Source organism: Schistocerca nitens, chromosome 1 (assembly GCF_023898315.1).
Source record: "Schistocerca nitens isolate TAMUIC-IGC-003100 chromosome 1, iqSchNite1.1, whole genome shotgun sequence".
Taxonomy (NCBI): Eukaryota; Metazoa; Arthropoda; class Insecta; order Orthoptera; family Acrididae; genus Schistocerca; species Schistocerca nitens.
In genome coordinates, this window is record NC_064614.1 from 88213095 (window position 1) to 88231924 (window position 18830).

Genomic DNA, 18830 nt, shown 5'->3' on the forward strand with positions numbered 1-18830 from the left:
AGATTAGATGGGTATATCACGTAACTAATCAGGAGGTACTGAATGGAATTGGAGAGAGCAGAAATTTGTGGCACAACTTGACTAGAAGAAGGGATCGGTTGGTACGACTTGTTCTGAGGAATCAAAGGATCACCAATTTAGCATTGGAGGGGAGCGTGGAGGGTATAAATCGTAGAGGGAGACCAAGAGATGAACACACTAAGCAGATTCAGAAGGACGTAGGTTGTAGTAGGTACTGGGAGATGAAGAAGCTTACACTGAATAGAGTAGCATGGAGAGCTGTATCAAACCAGTCTCTGGACTGAAGACCATAACAATAACAGGCCTCCCGCTACAAACACAAGAAAAAGTGAAGTAATAATACACCGCATATTGAAACACAAATAAGAGAAAATATTTTGAAGCTCTTAAGATATCAAAGACAGCGGTAAAAAAAATAGAAAACTGATTCCATAGCTCTGCAACATTGTCACAGGGAGTTACAAGTATCTCCTTATCGTTATCATTATAATGCCATAGAACTGGTGTTGATATAGGTCAAGAGATAACTACGTGGCAGGTAAAAATACTGTGCTCAAAGTAGCCGACACTGAAAGTCTGATCCATGAAGCAGCACGTCGCATAGAAGTTGTTAGAGACGAAGTAATGGATTCGTTAATCGTCAGCCATCCAGCTACTCCAAACATGCGAGTAGAAAGCTGTGTGAATGCAATGTAAATTTCCTTTCTAACTTACATGGAACATTTACTTTCTTGTCAAGCTGCTGGTGCGGCAGAGTGTAGTTCAGAGCACAATATGTTCTGTAATGGGAATTTTATTTTACGTTATCTTGCTGTTTTGTCTACAGTATTATGTAGTTTAAAACGATGTTGTTCTTCTTGCTGGGGGGAATTGTATATCTGACTCTTTCGTCATTTTTTCAATAAAGTAAGAGGTAATGGAAGTAGTTTACCTTGGTGTAATCCGTTCTATAAGGTGCAATTTATTATAGAACCCATTCCGCAGTGCGAGAATCTATATCATTAGTTTTTCTTCACGTTATTAAGCCTGGGAAAAATTGAGTACATATTCAATTTGATAATGTATATATCATAGTTATTAGGTACACTTAAAAACTTCATCACAAAACTGTTTGCAGCGCACCTCGAGTGGCCGTGGCGAAACAGTTTAAGCGTCAGCTATTGCAGCCGTTCCTAGTGTAGCTACTGTCTTTACATTTTCAGCCGAGTTGGCAACACAGCATCCCTCGGTGCTGTGGGGTGAGGGTTCATCAACGGTCTTCCTGACTATAATGGTCTATAACTGTCATTATAATTACGGTACCACAATTTACAGCCAAGACGGCGGCGGAGTAGTGCGCTTGCGCTCATGTTTACCCAGGTGTTAAGTTAATGGTCAAATGCTTTTAGCCTAAATTGATTAATGTATTCATAAAGATGGTAATTTATTTCCCTGCCTCTCCCACTGGTGCACTGTTCTCCTATTGATCCAGCCCCACCAACGCCTCCCTACGCGTCCCAAGCAACCTGAGATTTGGTATTCGTAGTCTGTACCTTTCTCGGAAAACAGCAGCATAAAATTCAGATGATGTCCACAAATTTCCAGCAGAGTATTGTATTCAATGGTACTGGATTGGGTTTCGCAAATGTCTGGCTATTTTCTGCAATATTATCATCATCCTTGCCTGTTTCAGTTTAGGGAAGAACACAACTGATCTTTCCATCTCTTGTTAGGACACCCAGCATTTCTTTTCCGTGAGGTATGTATTTGTATATTAATGTAGTTATTCTTTCATCTGACTTCCTTTGAGTATGTTCATGCCATTTCTTTCTGTACTCTATATTCTGAAACATGCTTTTGATGCCCAGTTCGTTTCTGAATTCACAATTCTTTGTCCAGTCTATGAGTTTGCAACCAACTAGAGGTTTTAGGGCTCTCATCTCTTCCGCTTCAATCCTTCTCCTTTTACTGGTCGTTCTAGTCCAAGTCTCTGACCAATACATTAGAAATGGTATTGCCATCACGTTCAAAAATTTTGGTACTCTCTTCTTCCTGACTTTTTTTGAGGAGAGCACAATTTGTAGCACCTACCAACTGTTGTAATTTTTGCGGTTTGTATTCTTCATCATTGGATGCATTATATGGAATCTCACATCCCAGGTACTTAAAAGTATTTATTTGTTCTAGCAGTTTATCATCAATTATTATTCTTGTTTTCAGATGGTTCTTACCATGGAATGCCAATATCTTAGTTTTATACACTCCTGGAAATGGAAAAAAGAACACATTGACACCGGTGTGTCAGACCCACCATACTTGCTCCGGACACTGCGAGAGGGCTGTACAAGCAATGATCACACGCACGGCACAGCGGACACACCAGGAACCGCGGTGTTGGCCGTCGAATGGCGCTAGCTGCGCAGCATTTGTGCACCGCCGCCGTCAGTGTCAGCCAGTTTGCCGTGGCATACGGAGCTCCATCGCAGTCTTTAACACTGGTAGCATGCCGCGACAGCGTGGACGTGAACCGTATGTGCAGTTGACGGACTTTGAGCGAGGGCGTATAGTGGGCATGCGGGAGGCCGGGTGGACGTACCGCCGAATTGCTCAACACGTGGGGCGTGAGGTCTCCACAGTACATCGCTGTTGTCGCCAGTGGTCGGCGGAAGGTGCATGTGCCCGTCGACCTGGGACCGGACCGCAGCGACGCACGGATGCACGCCAAGACCGTAGGATCCTACGCAGTGCCGTAGGGGACCGCACCGCCACTTCCCAGCAAATTAGGGACACTGTTGCTCCTGGGGTATCGGCGAGGACCATTCGCAACCGTCTCCATGAAGCTCGGCTACGGTCCCGCACACCGTTAGGCCGTCTTCCGCTCACACCCCAACATCGTGCAGCCCGCCTCCAGAGGTGTCGCGACAGGCGTGAATGGAGGGACGAACGGAGACGTGTCGTCTTCAGCGATGAGAGTCGCTTCTGCCTTGGTGCCAATGATGGTCGTATGCGTGTTTGGCGCCGTGCAGGTGAGCGCCACAATCAGGACTGCATACGACCGAGGCACACAGGGCCAACACCCGGCATCATGGTGTGGGGAGCGATCTCCTACACTGGCCGTACACCACTGGTGATCGTCGAGGGGACACTGAATAGTGCACGGTACATCCAAACCGTCATCGAACCCATCGTTCTACCATTCCTAGACCGGCAAGGGAACTTGCTGTTCCAACAGGACAATGCACGTCCGCATGTGTCCCGTGCCACCCAACGTGCTCTAGAAGGTGTAAGTCAACTACCCTGGCTAGCAAGATCTCCGGATCTGTCCCCCATTGAGCATGTTTGGGACTGGATGAAGCGTCGTCTCACGCGGTCTGCACGTCCAGCACGAACGCTGGTCCAACTGAGGCGCCAGGTGGAAATGGCATGGCAAGCCGTTCCATAGGACTACATCCAGCATCTCTACGATCGTCTCCATGGGAGAATAGCAGCCTGCATTGCTGCGAAAGGTGGATATACACTGTACTAGTGCCGACATTGTGCATGCTCTGTTGCCTGTGTGTATGTGCCTGTGGTTCTGTCAGTGTGATCATGTGATGTATCTGACCCCAGGAATGTGTCAATAAAGTTTCCCCTTCCTGGGACAATGAATTCACAGTGTTCTTATTTCAATTTCCAGGAGTGTATTTAGATATTGTCAAATCATAATAATTTGCTACTTTGTGCAAGGCCCAAAAAATTGCTCTCTGTGATTTATCTTCTGACACTACTATGGTTATTTGATCATCCGCAAACAGGAGTGGAGGTATCGAGTCAGCGGCACAGTGTAGCTCTGATAGTAAAAAAGGTACATTTGTTAGTAAAACTGTACAAAATTAGCTGACTGATGGCAGATGACAATTTTTCTGATATATATTTACAAAGCAAAGATAATGATCAGATAATATTTCCAACATTTTATCAATCTGTGGAAGTCAGAAAAAATCTATGGAAACAAATTATGAAAGTTCACCGCGGATATAAAGTAAACGAAGATTCCTCTTAAACATCTGAAAGATACAGCCATTAGCGGGAGTCTTTCGAAGATGACAAAGTTGCCAATATTTGCTACAAGGATAGAGGATAAAAAGAGAGTAATGATTGGAGTAAAATTAGATGAAGCTGTGTTAAACAGCACGATAAGTCGTGATCTCGATATTTATAACTGCGTTAGTACTGCAACGAAAGGATGCTTTGTCGTGAGTTCTGATGTTGTAGGAGAAGTCACTACAGTAAAGAAAGAATTTAATAATGCTGAATGAGCACCGTATTTTAGTAATTCTTTAAATTTGTCTGTTTCTAAGTGCTCTGACGTACAACTGCTACGAAACTCAACTGGGATCGTTAAAGAGGTTGTCTCGTTTTCTTACAGCTTTGCCATAAGGAAATGCTGTTCTCATAAGGCATGTAAGAAACGAGATAGTCTCCATGTGTGCAACAAGTAGGGTAGAAAGACGTCTGTCTCTAGCGTCTTTCCTAAAAAAAAAAAAAAACATTGAAAAATCGTGTCATGCATACCTTGAGGAAATACGCAATGGTCACATTTTTCAAGTGATGTATCCGGCGTAACAACTGGGACCCTTTTATATATAATCATTACTAAAGAATACATCGTAACTCTTGTGTTCCTTGTTGATGTGCTCAGCCAGACATCACTTCACAGTAGGCTTCCAAAAAGAGACTACTGATGATACCAGAGGAACTGAGATTTTGAGCAATATTTTATGATTTTTGCAGGATTCAAGCAGCTGTACAATAAGTCAAAAAAACTGGCATATATTGTTGGGTGCACTATCTAAACACCTAGGATCACATTTCAGGGATGCCAAAACTCTGGCTACAATGTACCACAGGGTATTTAGGGGAGGATGAAGGTGACTGCATTTCTAATCTGAAGGCAGATTGGCAAAATGATAAAGGAAGATGCAAACAAAACACTTCTGGCAGGCAGTACAGTTCAGTGTTTGCAGTTTCGCACTCCAGAAATTTTCCCTTCAATTAGACGTTTGATGTTGATCCTTTCTTTTCTTTCTGTGTCAACTGAAACAGCAGAAAGATCTTTCTTGACAATGGAACTCCTTAAGTGTTGGTTGAGAATCCATTGTGGGCAAAACCGTTTAACAGTACTTGAATTGTGGTATGCCCATAGAGACACCGTTATTAACCAAGAAAAAAAAGGCAGGTATACTGAGAAGGAAGGAAAGAACAAAAACGATAAGTTTTTTTAAGTACAGGTTTTGTATAATGCCTGTTGTTACGTGATGTTCAAAGAAAGAGTAATTGGAATACGTACACACCCACACACACACACAGACACACACACACAAACACACACACTATGTTTTACACTTTTATGTAAGAACGAGGAAAATGCGAATCAAATGCTAATATGTTTGAAGCACACCAAATGTACACTGTATGGCCACAGAAGAAAAATAAGAACATAAAAATGATAATTTTTGTAAAACGGTCTTCTATGCCACATTTTAACCAATAAGAGCATTAATAATATAATATTACTTAAAAACTACGGTTTTGTGCAGTTTCAGGTAAGATTTGAGTTACTGTAACGGTGTAACATCATTTGTAACACCCCAACCGTCACTTACCTGGTTTTGGCGTGTATTCACCCCAGTTAACTGACTAACAGATCAACAGAGAGTGCAAAACTGCCGCAATGTCGGATAATGCAAAGAAAGTAATAAGGCCCTGTGACTCCTAATTGAACTGCAGTGGCAGTGTTGACATTAATTGATTCAGAATTGATCCCTTTTAATTAAAAAGGTGTGCACATTGATGTTATATTCAGCTATTGAACACCAGATGCAAATGTTGAACATAAAATTAATTAAGAAAGTGACTTGAGATTTCAACTACTTAATTGAAAACAGATGCAGTCGATAAGCACAAATTTATTTTAACTCACGACCTTCAATCATCACATTACATGACTCTCCTAACAGGCAGTGGTAATAAATTGCGTTCGCGTGGAGTAGTGCGAGAAGAATTCTACAATACACAGCCCATGAAACCCTCGTAAAAACTTTGCTGACGTGATCCAACAAATTAATCAGTGGCCTAACTCAAGCCGGAGCGGGCGCAATATCACCAAATTCGGCATGGTGGGGCGTCGTCGTTGTGAGGATGTCGGCTGACCTCGTGGTGCTGCAAGGCTGCGCTCGTCTATTCACTCCTAGCTATCTTGCTCAGTACATAGCTAAACAAAAACTTTCTATCTCCAAGATCAATCGTTCCGTTTGCTATGTCCTAAACTGCAGAGATGCTCACTCTCTCTCAGGCAAGCTGAGTAAAGAACACCACATCCATACTCTAGGCAAGGTGGGAACGGAAGACTTCTACGGAGACTTCTGCCAGTCTGCTCTTCCCCTCGGTTTCCCCTCCAGCAAAATCACTTATGCCAATTGCAGCGCAAGTCACGTTAATTACGCGTCGCTTCCCAGAGCCGACCAATGCTCACTGTGGGAAGTGAACAAATTCCCACAAAATTTCCCTTCCTCTCAACTTCTGCTATTTAGCTCCTCCCAGGCCACCCATCAAGGTTAGCATCTGCACAAAACACCAATCTTTCCGGAATTCTGACTCCCAGGAGAGTACTTCAAATTCCTTGGTCCTACATTCCCATCGGAGGCCAGCATATTTCATTCTGTTGCTCTTCACCTGATTTACTTCAGACTCTGCAGACCGTGAATGCAGCGTGAAGTTGCTATAATCACGAACACGCATATTTTGGCCTCTGTTGACCACTCCACCACAGCTTTGCATGGCTTTCTTGCATGTTTCACTGAAAACGGAACGATGGACATTTATCAACAGGCGTACAAGTTCTCCGTCTGCTTCCCAGTACACCAGCATGGAGTAAACCACCCCCCTTCACTGTCACTCATCTTAAGGCAGCTGGAGGCTGCGCCCCGTTACTGCTTTCTCAGAGTTTGAGCCATTCTAAGCTGCCTATTGTCGCTTCCCTTCGCTGCTCCCCAGCCTAACCGCGGTCAACTCTGAATACTTCCTTGGGATAAACTAGCCTCCAGTGAATCGTCGTTTCCACGAAGTTTTCATGTCACGTGAATTACTTTAAAACCATCACCCAACATTAATTATTCCAATATGTCGATACTATACCCTCTACAAGATGCATTGTACCTTGTCAGTCATTTTTGTTCAGCCCTACTGTTCACTTAACATGAGTTCGGTGATCTTTAATGACTTCATGTAAGAGGCATAGTTCTTGCCATCTTACACATTCTCACTGTTTTCATTGCACTTCTTTGATGGTATTAGTTTCAAATGCATTGTTTTACTTATATAATTAGTGTGGATACTGCATTTTTATTTCTACTATATTTGTTTCAATATGAGCGTCATTAAAAGTGTGTTGAAAATAAGAAAAATATTTGAATATCTATTCAAGACTTCACAAATATTATTTTAAAAATATAGGTATAAATATTTATGAACTAACTGGCAAAAATGTAGCTGTCAACAAATTAAAAACTACAATTTCAAAATTATTTTAGTTTTATTTCAATTTCTTTGTTTTTAATTTGCTTGACAGCCCTGCGTTGATGAATGGTTTATAGGGCTTGTGATTGCGTGCTAACAATTATATAAAAAAAGGCTGTGAATGCTCTACATTTCAAGAAACGTATAATTTTTTTGTCTAAATTAAAGTACATTTTTGTACTTCTTTGATATTTTTATTTATCAAAACAGCTTAAAATAGTATTTTTTGAAGTTGTTTTCCTTAACTTTCAACAGACTAAGGAGGAGTTGGACAGAAGCTGAGGTGGAGATGGACACAGATAGGGGGTAGGAGATGTAAAGAGGCAAGATGAAGGAGGAAACGGACTGAGAGATTGGTGTAGGAGGAGATGGATGGGGAGAGAAGGATGTGGATAGAAAGAGAGGAAGAAGTAGATAGGCACAGAGAGTGCTCTAGTACAAGACAGGTGTAAATAAATACCCAGGCAACACCAATTACTCAGCTAGCAAACATACAGTGTCTGCTATCGTTAAGACATAACTTGTGTTTGATCACGTTTGTAGTGGTTGGCCAGTTGGTTCACAGTTATAAACATTTGAGTCTTATAGCATGGCACTACTTCAGAATTAAAAGATGAGGGAAGTGCAGAAGCAAGAGCCAATAGCAGACAAACTGCAGAGTGTGATGGGGAATACGGAAGATTTAGCTGGAAATTGATGTTGAAACCGAGAGGGGACTTCGGTCGGGGGGTCGAGAGAGCCCAGACGTAATTGTTTTAGGAGCTGTGGCTCCGAGATTAGTGGACTCCTGTTGGCGACTCGAAAGAGCGAAGGCGTTTCGGTTCTAGTAGGAGTATAGGGGGACTTGGGCCGTGATGTATCCTGAAATGTATAAATTCCCGAATTTTTCCTTTTCTCGAGAGTATACCGCCATTTAGAAGATTTTCGTGTGGTTGAATTGTAAGAGCTTTGAGCATTCAGTGAGTTTATCTCAGTTTCGAATACTTCCATCAATGGCGCTGTATCTGAGCAGTAAAATTGTGTTGGGAAGTGTGGTCAGACACAGGAAAACGTAGAATACTTTTCGCAAATTGTGAGCGAGACCCTAAGTTTGTCTTGTAAATTAGCTACTGCTGACGTGCCCGACATAATTAGTGGAACTGATAAACTGTTGCTTTTAAATAAACAAGAACAATTTAAACAAATTCGTTCTGTCGCCTACTTTCATTTCTAAACTCTAGCTTCTGCTAGATAAATTTGACTGTAACACGGCTAGCAGGTCTGCTAGGACATTATGAACTTGAGATTATTATTAATGCCCGTTTTTGCTGGCCCTATACGAAATGTGACGAGGCAAAATTCAGATAAGATTCAATTGAATTTACGTTCCTCCCCCTAGGTGGAATTGTGATTCAACAGCAGAGATCGCACTGTACTCTAGTAGATCGTACTCTATCAGTGTATCGTATCATCATTTAATGTCTTCGTTGTGTATTGCGAGATTCTGTGTTTCAAAATTGCCATTCAATTTTTTTGTTTTTTGTGGTTGTAGAAGCTTCGGTCCATAATGAACCAGAAGACGTGAACAACAAGGTTGAGGCAGTAACACTAGAAAATAGATTTACAGCCCGAAACTTTGGTCCTGTCAATCACAATTTTGTGACGTGTAGGTGGAAAGTGTCTTCTCGTATACTTAATTTAATTACGGGCCATCAGTCGCTAGTCATTGACTTGTTGCATCTGTTGCTGGATTTTCAGTTTCAATAAATAATTTTAATAACGACCATAATTTCCATAATTCTAGTTCACTTTTTCCCCGGCATGAAATAAATAAGATAATTCAAAGTATAATCGTCACTGCTGCTACGCATTTACACAGATATTTTTTTCCAGCAGCCACGTTGCAGAAGCTGCGGCTAACTAGTGAACAATTTTTAAAATGGCTCTGAGCACTATGGGACTCAACTTCTGAGGTCATTAGTCCCCTAGAACTTAGAACTAATTAAACCTAACGAACCTAAGGACATCACAAACATCCATGCCCGAGGCAGGATTCGAACCTGCGACCGTAGCGGTCTCGCGGTTCCAGACTGCAGCGCCTTTAACCGCACGGCCACTTCGGCCGGCGAACAATTTTTAAAAGAAATATTAATTTATAATAGAATTCTTATAAATACATGTTTTAACTGTAAGTATCATACAAGTGCCTTGACACTAACGTGAAAATCATGTACTGATCTTTGTTGAAGTAGTGGGAACATCATGAATTCATGATCAGCATTGCTGGAATGTAGTCTCGTGAAATAGTTAAATGAATTATAATTACTTAATAATGAATAATTTAATCTATTCGACAGGCCTCAATGGCAGAAACCTCTGTCGATCGATGTGAAGGTGCCAGACAAGAGGACAGTCTGCCTTCATACAACACCTTTGCCTACAGATGGCTTCAAAGTTGCGCTCATGATGAGACTTTGTGAGGGTCACTACGATAAAAGCAGGGCCAGTAAGCAACAGATGCTTTCAGCTTTCAAGACAACTTACGCTGTGTCCCATCTTGTTAACAATGGCAACATGGATCAGGTAAGCTATGAGAATTCCAGAATGACTTGTCACAGTAATCTGTGCTGTCAAGTCCCATAGACTGCTCGGCTAATAGGGGCAGCAAATACTTTCCTGCTGTCCTGTGGGGTTACTTCGAGCAGTATTATGTACACTTTTAAAGGAACTGCCAGGCCGTACTTTTCCTCACTTTAAATTGCACGTTCTACAAACAGTTATCACAGAACTGATATTTACTTTATAAAGATATATTAAAATGACTTCGTCAAGGTTTAATAAACTGTACTGGACGCCAAACAGGAAACGCCTCTTCGATGTATTACTATAATTATTATCAATATAGTTATAAATTAATTTCAACGTGTGTGAGCTCTGTGCTACTGACGTAACGATATTTTGTCAAACTTGTATATTTTGACAGTGGTTTCTACGACTTCGCAACTGCGAAAAGTTTAAAAATCTAATTCTAACTTATGCTGGCGCCTTTCTTTCAGATTCTGAAATTCTACCGCATCTCTTTACATAACCAATCCACTCACACCTTTTATCAATCATTTTTTCCTGTAAAGTCAGGATCTTTAAATAGGTCCTATAATTCTAAACATTTTTCTTATTCAACGTACTCCACTGTCAGAGTCTATCATTATACCAAAAATTTTGTGTAATATTGTCTTCTCCAATATCCTGAGAACTGAAACTTCCTGGCAGATTAAAACTGTGTACCCGACCGAGACTCGAACTCGGGATCTTTGCCTTTCGGAGGCAAGTGCTCCACCATCTGAGCTCAGATGGTGGAGCACTTTCCCGCGAAAGGTAAAGGTCCCGAGTTCGAGTCTCGTTCGGGCACACAGTTTTAATCTGCCAGGAAGTTTCATATCAGCGCACACTCCGCTGCAGAGTGAAAATCTCATTCTGGAAACATCCCCCAGGCTGTGGCTAAGCCATGTCTCCGCAATATCCTTTCGTTCAGGAGTGCTAGTTCTGCAAGGTTCGCAGGAGAGCTTCTGTAAAGTTTGGAAGGTAGGAGACGAGATACTGGCAAAAGTAAAGCTGTGAGGACCGGGCGTGAGTCGTGCTTCGGTAGCTCAGATGGTGGAGCACTTACCCGCGAAAGGCAAAGGTCCCGAGTTCGAGTCTCGGTCGGGCACACAGTTTTAATCTGCCAGGAAGTTTCATATCAGCGCACACTCCGCTGCAAAGTGAAATTCTCATTCTGGATCCTGAGAACTTCTTCATATAATTTTGTCGGCGTCCAAGTTTCATCTGTTATATACTGAGTGACTTATAGATGCGTATTTTTCTTCTCTTCAAGATATTTTGCAAGGCACAACATGTTCTATTTGTGTTTTAAATTCTAGTGTTAATTTATCTTTTACATTATTTTGCTGTATTGGAGAAGGGTCCCAGATATTATAATTCGTTTATTTGCTCAAATGCGTCAGACTGAATTTCAAGTTATCGTTGTATTTGGGAGCATAGGTCAGCAGAAAATATTTTTTTGTTTTATTGACATTCAATTGGGTACATCCACAGTCTGCCCATTTACAGATTACGAATTTTTTATGAAAATGGAAATATAGTTGTTTGACACTATTCCAACTACTTGTGAAACACAGTTAAATTTAATAGTAAATATCTTTGTATTTACATTACGTAGACCATTAGGTTTGAATTAAAAATTCGACCAAAAGAAACATTTTGCTACCTGTGAAACACATATTACTGGCCAACGTTCCTGTCGCCTCCAACGGAAATATTGCCGTGAAGGAACCTACAGGGACTACAGTATAGCGTATATGAGCGATTCCCTCCCTCCCCCCCCCCTCCATGAACCATGGACCTTGCCGTCATAAATAATCCAACATAACATAAAAACGTTGGTGGGGAGGCTTGCGTGCCTCAGCGATACAGATAACCGTACCGTAGATGCAACCACAACAGAGGAGTATACAGGGTGAGTCACCTAACATTACCGCTGGATATATTTCGTAGACCACATCTGACGAATTGATTCCACAGACAGAACGTGAGGAGAGGGGCTAGTGTAATTGGTTAATACAAACCATAAAAAAATGCACGGAAGTATGTTTTTTAACACAAACCTATGTTTTTTTTAAATGGAACCCCGTTAGTTTTGTTAGCGCATCTGGACATATAAACAAATACATAATCAGTGCCGTTTGTTGCATTGTAAAATGTTAATTACATCCGGAGATATGGTAACCTAAAGTTGACGCCTGAGTACCACTCCTCCGCTGTTCGATCGTATGCATCGGAGAGCTCCGAATTACGTAGGGATCCAAAGAGAACGGTGATGGACCTTAGGTACAGAAGAGACTGGAACAGCACATTACGTCCACATGCTAACACCTTTTTATTGGTCTTTTTCACTGACGCACATGTACATTACCATGAGGGGTGAGGTACACGTACACACGTGGTTTCCGTTTTCAATTACGGAGTGGAATAGAGTGCGTCCCGACATGTCAGGCCAATAGATGTTCAATGTGGTGGCTATCATTTGCTGCACACAATTGCAATCTCTGGCGTAATGAATGTCGTACACGCCGCAGTACATCTGGTGTAATGTCGCCGCAGGCTGCCACACTACGTTGTTTCATATCCTCTGGGGTTGTAGGCACATCACGGTACACATTCTCCTTTAACATACCCCACAGAAAGAATTCCAGAGGTGTAAGATCAGGAGAACGGGCTGGCCAATTTATGCGTCCACCACGTCCTATGAAACGCCCGTCGAACATCCTGTCAAGGGTCAGCCTAGTGTTAATTGCGGAATGTGCAGGTGCACCATCATGCTGATACCACATACGTCGACGCGTTTCCAGTGGGACATTTTCGAGCAACGTTAGCAGATCATTCTGTAGAAACGTGATGTATGTTGCAGCTGTTTGGGCCCCTGCAATGAAGTGAGGACCAATGAGGTGGTCGCCAATGATTCCGCACCATACATTTACAGTCCACGGTCGCTGTAGCTCTACCTGTCTGATCAGCGAGGATTGTCCACGGACCAGTAATACATGTTCCGTAGATTCACTGCCCCGTGGTTTGTGAAACCCGCTTCATCGGTAAACAGGTAGAACTGCAACGCATTCTCTGTTAATGCCCATTGATAGAACTGCACTCGATGATTAAAGTAATCACCTTGTAATTGCTGATGTAGCGACACATGAAACGGGTGAAAGCGGTGACGATGCAGTATGCGCATGACACTACTTTGACTCAGTCCACCGGCTCTCGCAATGTCCCGTGTACTCATGTGTGGGTTCATGACAACAGCAGCTAACACACCAACTGCACCCGCTTCTCCTGTGACGGGCCTGTTACGGACCCGTTTGCGTGCTACGACCATACCTGTTGCATACAGTTGACGTTAGATGTTTTGCAATGTGCGGCACGTTGGATGCTCTCTGTCCGGGTACCGTTCTGCATACACCCTGCAGGCTTCAGCTGCATTTCGTCGACACTCGCTATAGATGAGTATCATCTCCGCCTTTTCAGAGTTCGAATACACCAAGGTCACAGTTCCTACAACACTACACTATCACAGACGTCTGGTAACACAGTGTACTACAGTTGGTCTGCGTGCGGAGACGAATGCAGAATAACAATAGCAGCAAGCGCTACATGCGGACACTGCGACAGCTAGACCAAACCACAACAGTGCACTACAGCCACACTCGTAAACACGGTCGTCATCGTAAACATGTCCCTGCAGATGCTGCTCGCCGACCGTGGCCCGCGTTTGTTACAACACGCAACTGAACGTCGGAGGTTTCAAGCGACAACTTTAGGTTACAATATCTCCGGATGTAATTAACATTTTACAATGCAACAAACGGCACTGATTACGTATTTGTTTATATGTCCAGATGTGCTAACAAAACTAACGGGGTTCCATTTTAAAAAAAACCTAGGTTTGTGTTAAAAAACATACTTCCGTGCATTTTTGTATGGTTTGTATTAAACAATTACACTAGCCCCTCTCCTCACGTTCGGTCTGTGGAATCGATTCGTCAGTATTTGATGTGGTTTAGGAAATATATCCAGTGGTAACGTTAGGTGACTCACCCTGTATTCTTGTTTCGACTTAGGTCTTTCAGTGCTCTGTCAAACTCTTCACGCAGTATCGTATCTCCCGTTTCGTCCTCTTCCATTTCCATAATATTGTCCTCAAGTACATCACCCTTGTATAGACCCTCTATATACTCCTTCCACCTTTCTGCTTTCCCTTCATTGCTTAGTACTGGGTTTCCATGTGAGCTCTTGATATTCATACAAGTGGTTCTCTTTTCTCCAAAGGTCTTTTTAATTTTTCTGTAGGCAGTATCTATCTTATTTCTACTGATATATGCCTCTGCATCCTTACATCTGTCCTCTAGCCATGCCTGCTTAGCCATTTTGCACCTCCTGTCGATCTCATTTTTGAGACGTTTGTATTCCTTTTTGCCTGCTTCATTTACTGCATTTTTATATTTTCTACTTTCATCAATTAAATTCAATATTTCTTCTGTTACCCAAGGATTTCTATTAGCCCTCGTCTTTTTACCTACTTGATCCTCTGCTGCCTTCACTACTTCACCCCTCAAAGCTCCCCATTCGTCTTCTACTGTATTTCTTTCCTCTATTCCTGTCAATTGTTCCCTTACGCTCTCCCTGAAACTCTGTACAACCTCTGGTTTAGTCAGTTTATCCAGGTCCCATCTCCTTAAATTCCCACCTTTTTGCAGTTTCTTCAGTTTTAATCTACAGGTCATAACCAATAGATTGTGGTCAGAGTCCACATCTGCCTCTGAAAATGTCTTACAATTTAAAATCTGGTTCCTAAATGTCTGTCTTACCATTAGATAATCTATCTTAAACCTTCTAGTATCTCCAGGCCTCTTCCATGTATACACCCTTCTTTCATGATCCTTGAACCAAGTGTTAGGTATGATTAAGTTATGCTGTGTGCAAAATTCTACCAGGGGGCTTTCCTCTTTCATTTCTTAGCCCCAATCCATATTCACCTACTACATTTCCTTCTCTTCCTTTTCCTACTACCGAATTCCAGTCACCCATGACTATTAAATTTTCGTCTCCCTTCACTATCTGAATAATTTCTTTGATTTCATCATACATTTCTTCATCATCTGCGGCGCTAGTTGGCATATAAACTTGTACTACTGTAGTAGGCGTGGGCTTCGTGTCTATCTTGGCCACAATAATGCGTTCACTATGCTGTTTGTAGTAGCTTACCCGCACTCTTATTTTTTTAATCATTATTAAACCTACTCCTGCATTACCCCTATTTGATTTTGCATTTATAACCTTGTATTCGCCTGACCAAAAGTCTTGTTCCTCCTGCCACCGAACTTCACTAATTCCCACTATATCTAACTTTAACCTATCCATTTGCCTTTTTAAATTTTCTAAACTACCCCCCGATTAAGGGATCTGACATTCCATGTTCCGATCCGTAGAATGACAGTTTTCTTTCTCCTGATTAAGACGTCCTCTTGAGTAGTTCCCACCCGGAGATACGAATGGGAGACTATTTTACCTCCAGAATCATTTAACCATACAGTAAAGCTGTATGCCCTCGGAAAAAATTACGGCTGTAGTTTCCCCTTGCTTTCAGCTGTTCGCAGTACCAGCACACCAGGGTCGTTTTGGTTAGTGTTACAAGGCCAGATCAGTCAATCATCCAGACTGTTGCCCCTGCAACTACTGAAGAGGCTGCTGCCCCTCTTCAGGAACCACACGTTAGTCTGGCCTCTCAACAGATACTCCTCCGTTGTGGTTGCACCTACGGTACGGCTGTCTGTATCGCTGAGGCACGCAAGCCTCCCCACCAACGGCAAGGTTCATGGTTTATGGGGGGGAGGGGGGGGGGGGGTTCGCAGAGTATGCTGATACAATAGCTCCATATTTAGCAATTGTATACAACCACTAGCTCACAGAAAGATCCGTACCTAAAGACTGGAAAATTGCTCAAATCACGCCAATATCCAAAAAGGGAAGTAGGAGCAATCCGCTGAATTACAGTAGGGTTTCGGAACATATACTGTATTCGAACATTATGAAGTACCTCGAAAAAACAATTTATTGACACATAGTACGGATTCAGAAAATATCGTTCTTGTGAAACACAACTAGCTCTTTGTACTCATGAAGTAATAAGTGCTTTCGACAGGGGATGTCAAACTGATTCCATATTTTTAGATTTCCAGGAGGTTTTCGACACCGTTCCTCACAAGCGTCTTCTAACCAAACTGCGTGCCTACGGAGTATCGCCTCAGTTGTGCGACTGGATTCGTGATTTCCTGTCAGAAAGGTCACAGTTCATAGTAATAGACGGAAAGTCATCGAGTAAAACAGAAGTAATATCCGGCGTTCCCCAAGGAAGTGTTATAACACTCTATTATTCCTGATCTATATTAACGACATAGGAGACAATCTGAATAGCCGTCTTAGATTGTTTGCAGATGATGCTGTCATTTGCCGTCTTTAAAATCATCAGATTATCAAAACGAATTGCAAAATGATTTAGATAAAATATCTGGTGCGAAAAGTGGCAATTAACCCTGAATAAAGAAAAATGTGAAGTTATTCACTTGAGTAGTAAAAGAAATCAGTTAAATTTCGATTACGCGGTAAGTCACACAAATCTGAAGGCTGTAAATTCAACTAAATACTTAGGGATTACAATTACAAATAACCTAAATTGGAACGACCACATAGATAATATTGCGGGTAGAGCAAACCAAAGACTGCAATTCATTGGCAGAACACTTAGAAGGTGCAACAGGGCTACCAAAGAGACTGCTTACACTACGCTTGTCCGCCCTATTCTGGAGTATTGCTGTGCAATGTGGGATCCCATGAGGTGGGACTAACGGGTGACATCGAAAAAGTACAAAGAAGGGCAGCTCGTTTTGTATTATCGCGAAACAGGGGAGATAGTGTCACAGATATGATACGTGAATTGGAGTGGCAATCATTAAAACAAAGGCGTTTTTCGTTGCGACGGGATCTTCTCGTGAAATTTCAGTCACCAGTTTTCGCCTCCGATTACGAAAACCTTCTGTTGGCACCCACCTACATAGGGAGAAATGATCATCACGACAAAATAAGAGAAAGCAGGGCTCGCACATAAAAATTTAAGTGCTCGTTTTTCCCGCTTACCGTTCGTGAGTGGAACGGTAGAGAGAGAGCATGAAGGTGATTCATTGAACCCTCTGCCAGGCACTTTATTGTGAATAACAGAGTATTCACGTAGATGTAGATGTAGATTTTATTTTTTATGTCCAAATACTTTTAAGTTTTAACTATGAAATATGTACCACGTGGATCGGTACAGTTAGAAAGCCTTCATACATTACTTTCATTCCAAATAAGTCAGTGGCTCTACTTTTTTTCCACAAATTGAATTAAAAAAACATTTTTCTTCAAAATTTCTTGTAACGTTAGCTTTTTGTCGTAGCAGCTGGCAAGTACTTTCTTTTTAAAAGTACTTCATAATATCCTAGGCTAAAAATATAGCTGTCTAACGTTATTTCTGAATTTTTAATTAAATTTGAAATTATTTTTGTTGTTTGGTGGTGCAGCTGAGTGCGATATGCGACACAACAACGTTGACACACTGCCGCCACACGCCCACAGCTTACCTCTGCCAGCTCACAAATGACTGGCTGAATGCACAGCTATTGTTTAGAGCTGCTAGTTCAAGTTGCCACCGTAATTACTGCACTGATGTCCCATGTACACCACCAACAACATCCGTCTCGGAATGTTTTGGATGGACGGTGCATAATGCGAATATGCAGATGAACTCTTTATAATGCTCGCTTTTATATGATCCATTCTTTCTTTCAAATTTGTGGGTTAGGTCAGAAAGGTACGGTTTGAGAGCAGAAATATGCGAAATACGTTAAGACGTAGTTCTGTTTGTATCAGAAACTAACAATTACGTGGACGGTAAGTTGCTGAACAGAGCTGTTTGGGCTCAATAGTAATTTGGGAACATTCTACCTTAGTCACTCACTCTCAATTCATGTACTATGTGGACTGTTTTTGTTACTTTGTTGTACAGAAATGAATCTAAGTTGTTATTTCCGAATTATGGGATGGTTCTCAATTTAAATTCAACTTAAATTTATCGATGTTTTATAGAATTGGTTGAGGTCAGCGACAGTATTGCGGACTTATGAAATAATTTTTACTGCTTGTCACTTTTCACTAATGTTAGCACTTCTTAATCCTCTGAATTTCTTTCTACTTTTTAACTCTCTTTAATATGATTAAGGACTACATGTGTACCAATGGCACAGTGCCATGTAAAAAAAGCCAACTGCACTTAACGTTTGTGTAACCAGTGGCAGGTCGTTTTCACTAAATAAAAAATAGCTGCTCTCTTCGACCGAACAGACGTTAGAAGAGTCAACCGAGCCGACCGACCGCTGTGTTATACTCAGCCGATAGGTGTCATTCGATACGGATATGGAGGAGCATTTGGTCAGCACATCGCTCTCCTGGTCGTTGTCAGCTTTCGTGATTGGAGCCGCTTATTCTCAGCAAGTACACTACTGGCCATTAAAATTGCTACACCAAGACGAAATGCAGATGATAAACAGGATTCATTGGAGAAATATATTATACTAGAACTGACATGTGATTACATTTTCACGCCATCTGGCTGCATAGATCCTGAGAAATCAGTATCCAGAACAGCC

General features: G+C 41.9%; 1 protein-coding gene across 1 annotated transcript in view; it reads left to right on the forward strand.

The window, feature by feature from the left end:
• The window catches only part of LOC126242207 (scoloptoxin SSD20-like), a 63722-nt gene that overhangs the window by 4161 nt on the left and 40731 nt on the right, over positions 1 to 18830 (forward strand). Inside the window, exon 2 of the mRNA XM_049948111.1 lies at positions 9894 to 10119. Coding sequence (XP_049804068.1) covers positions 10000 to 10119 — 120 coding nt within the window. The 5' untranslated portion in view covers positions 9894 to 9999. The remainder of the gene's footprint in view (positions 1 to 9893; positions 10120 to 18830) is intronic.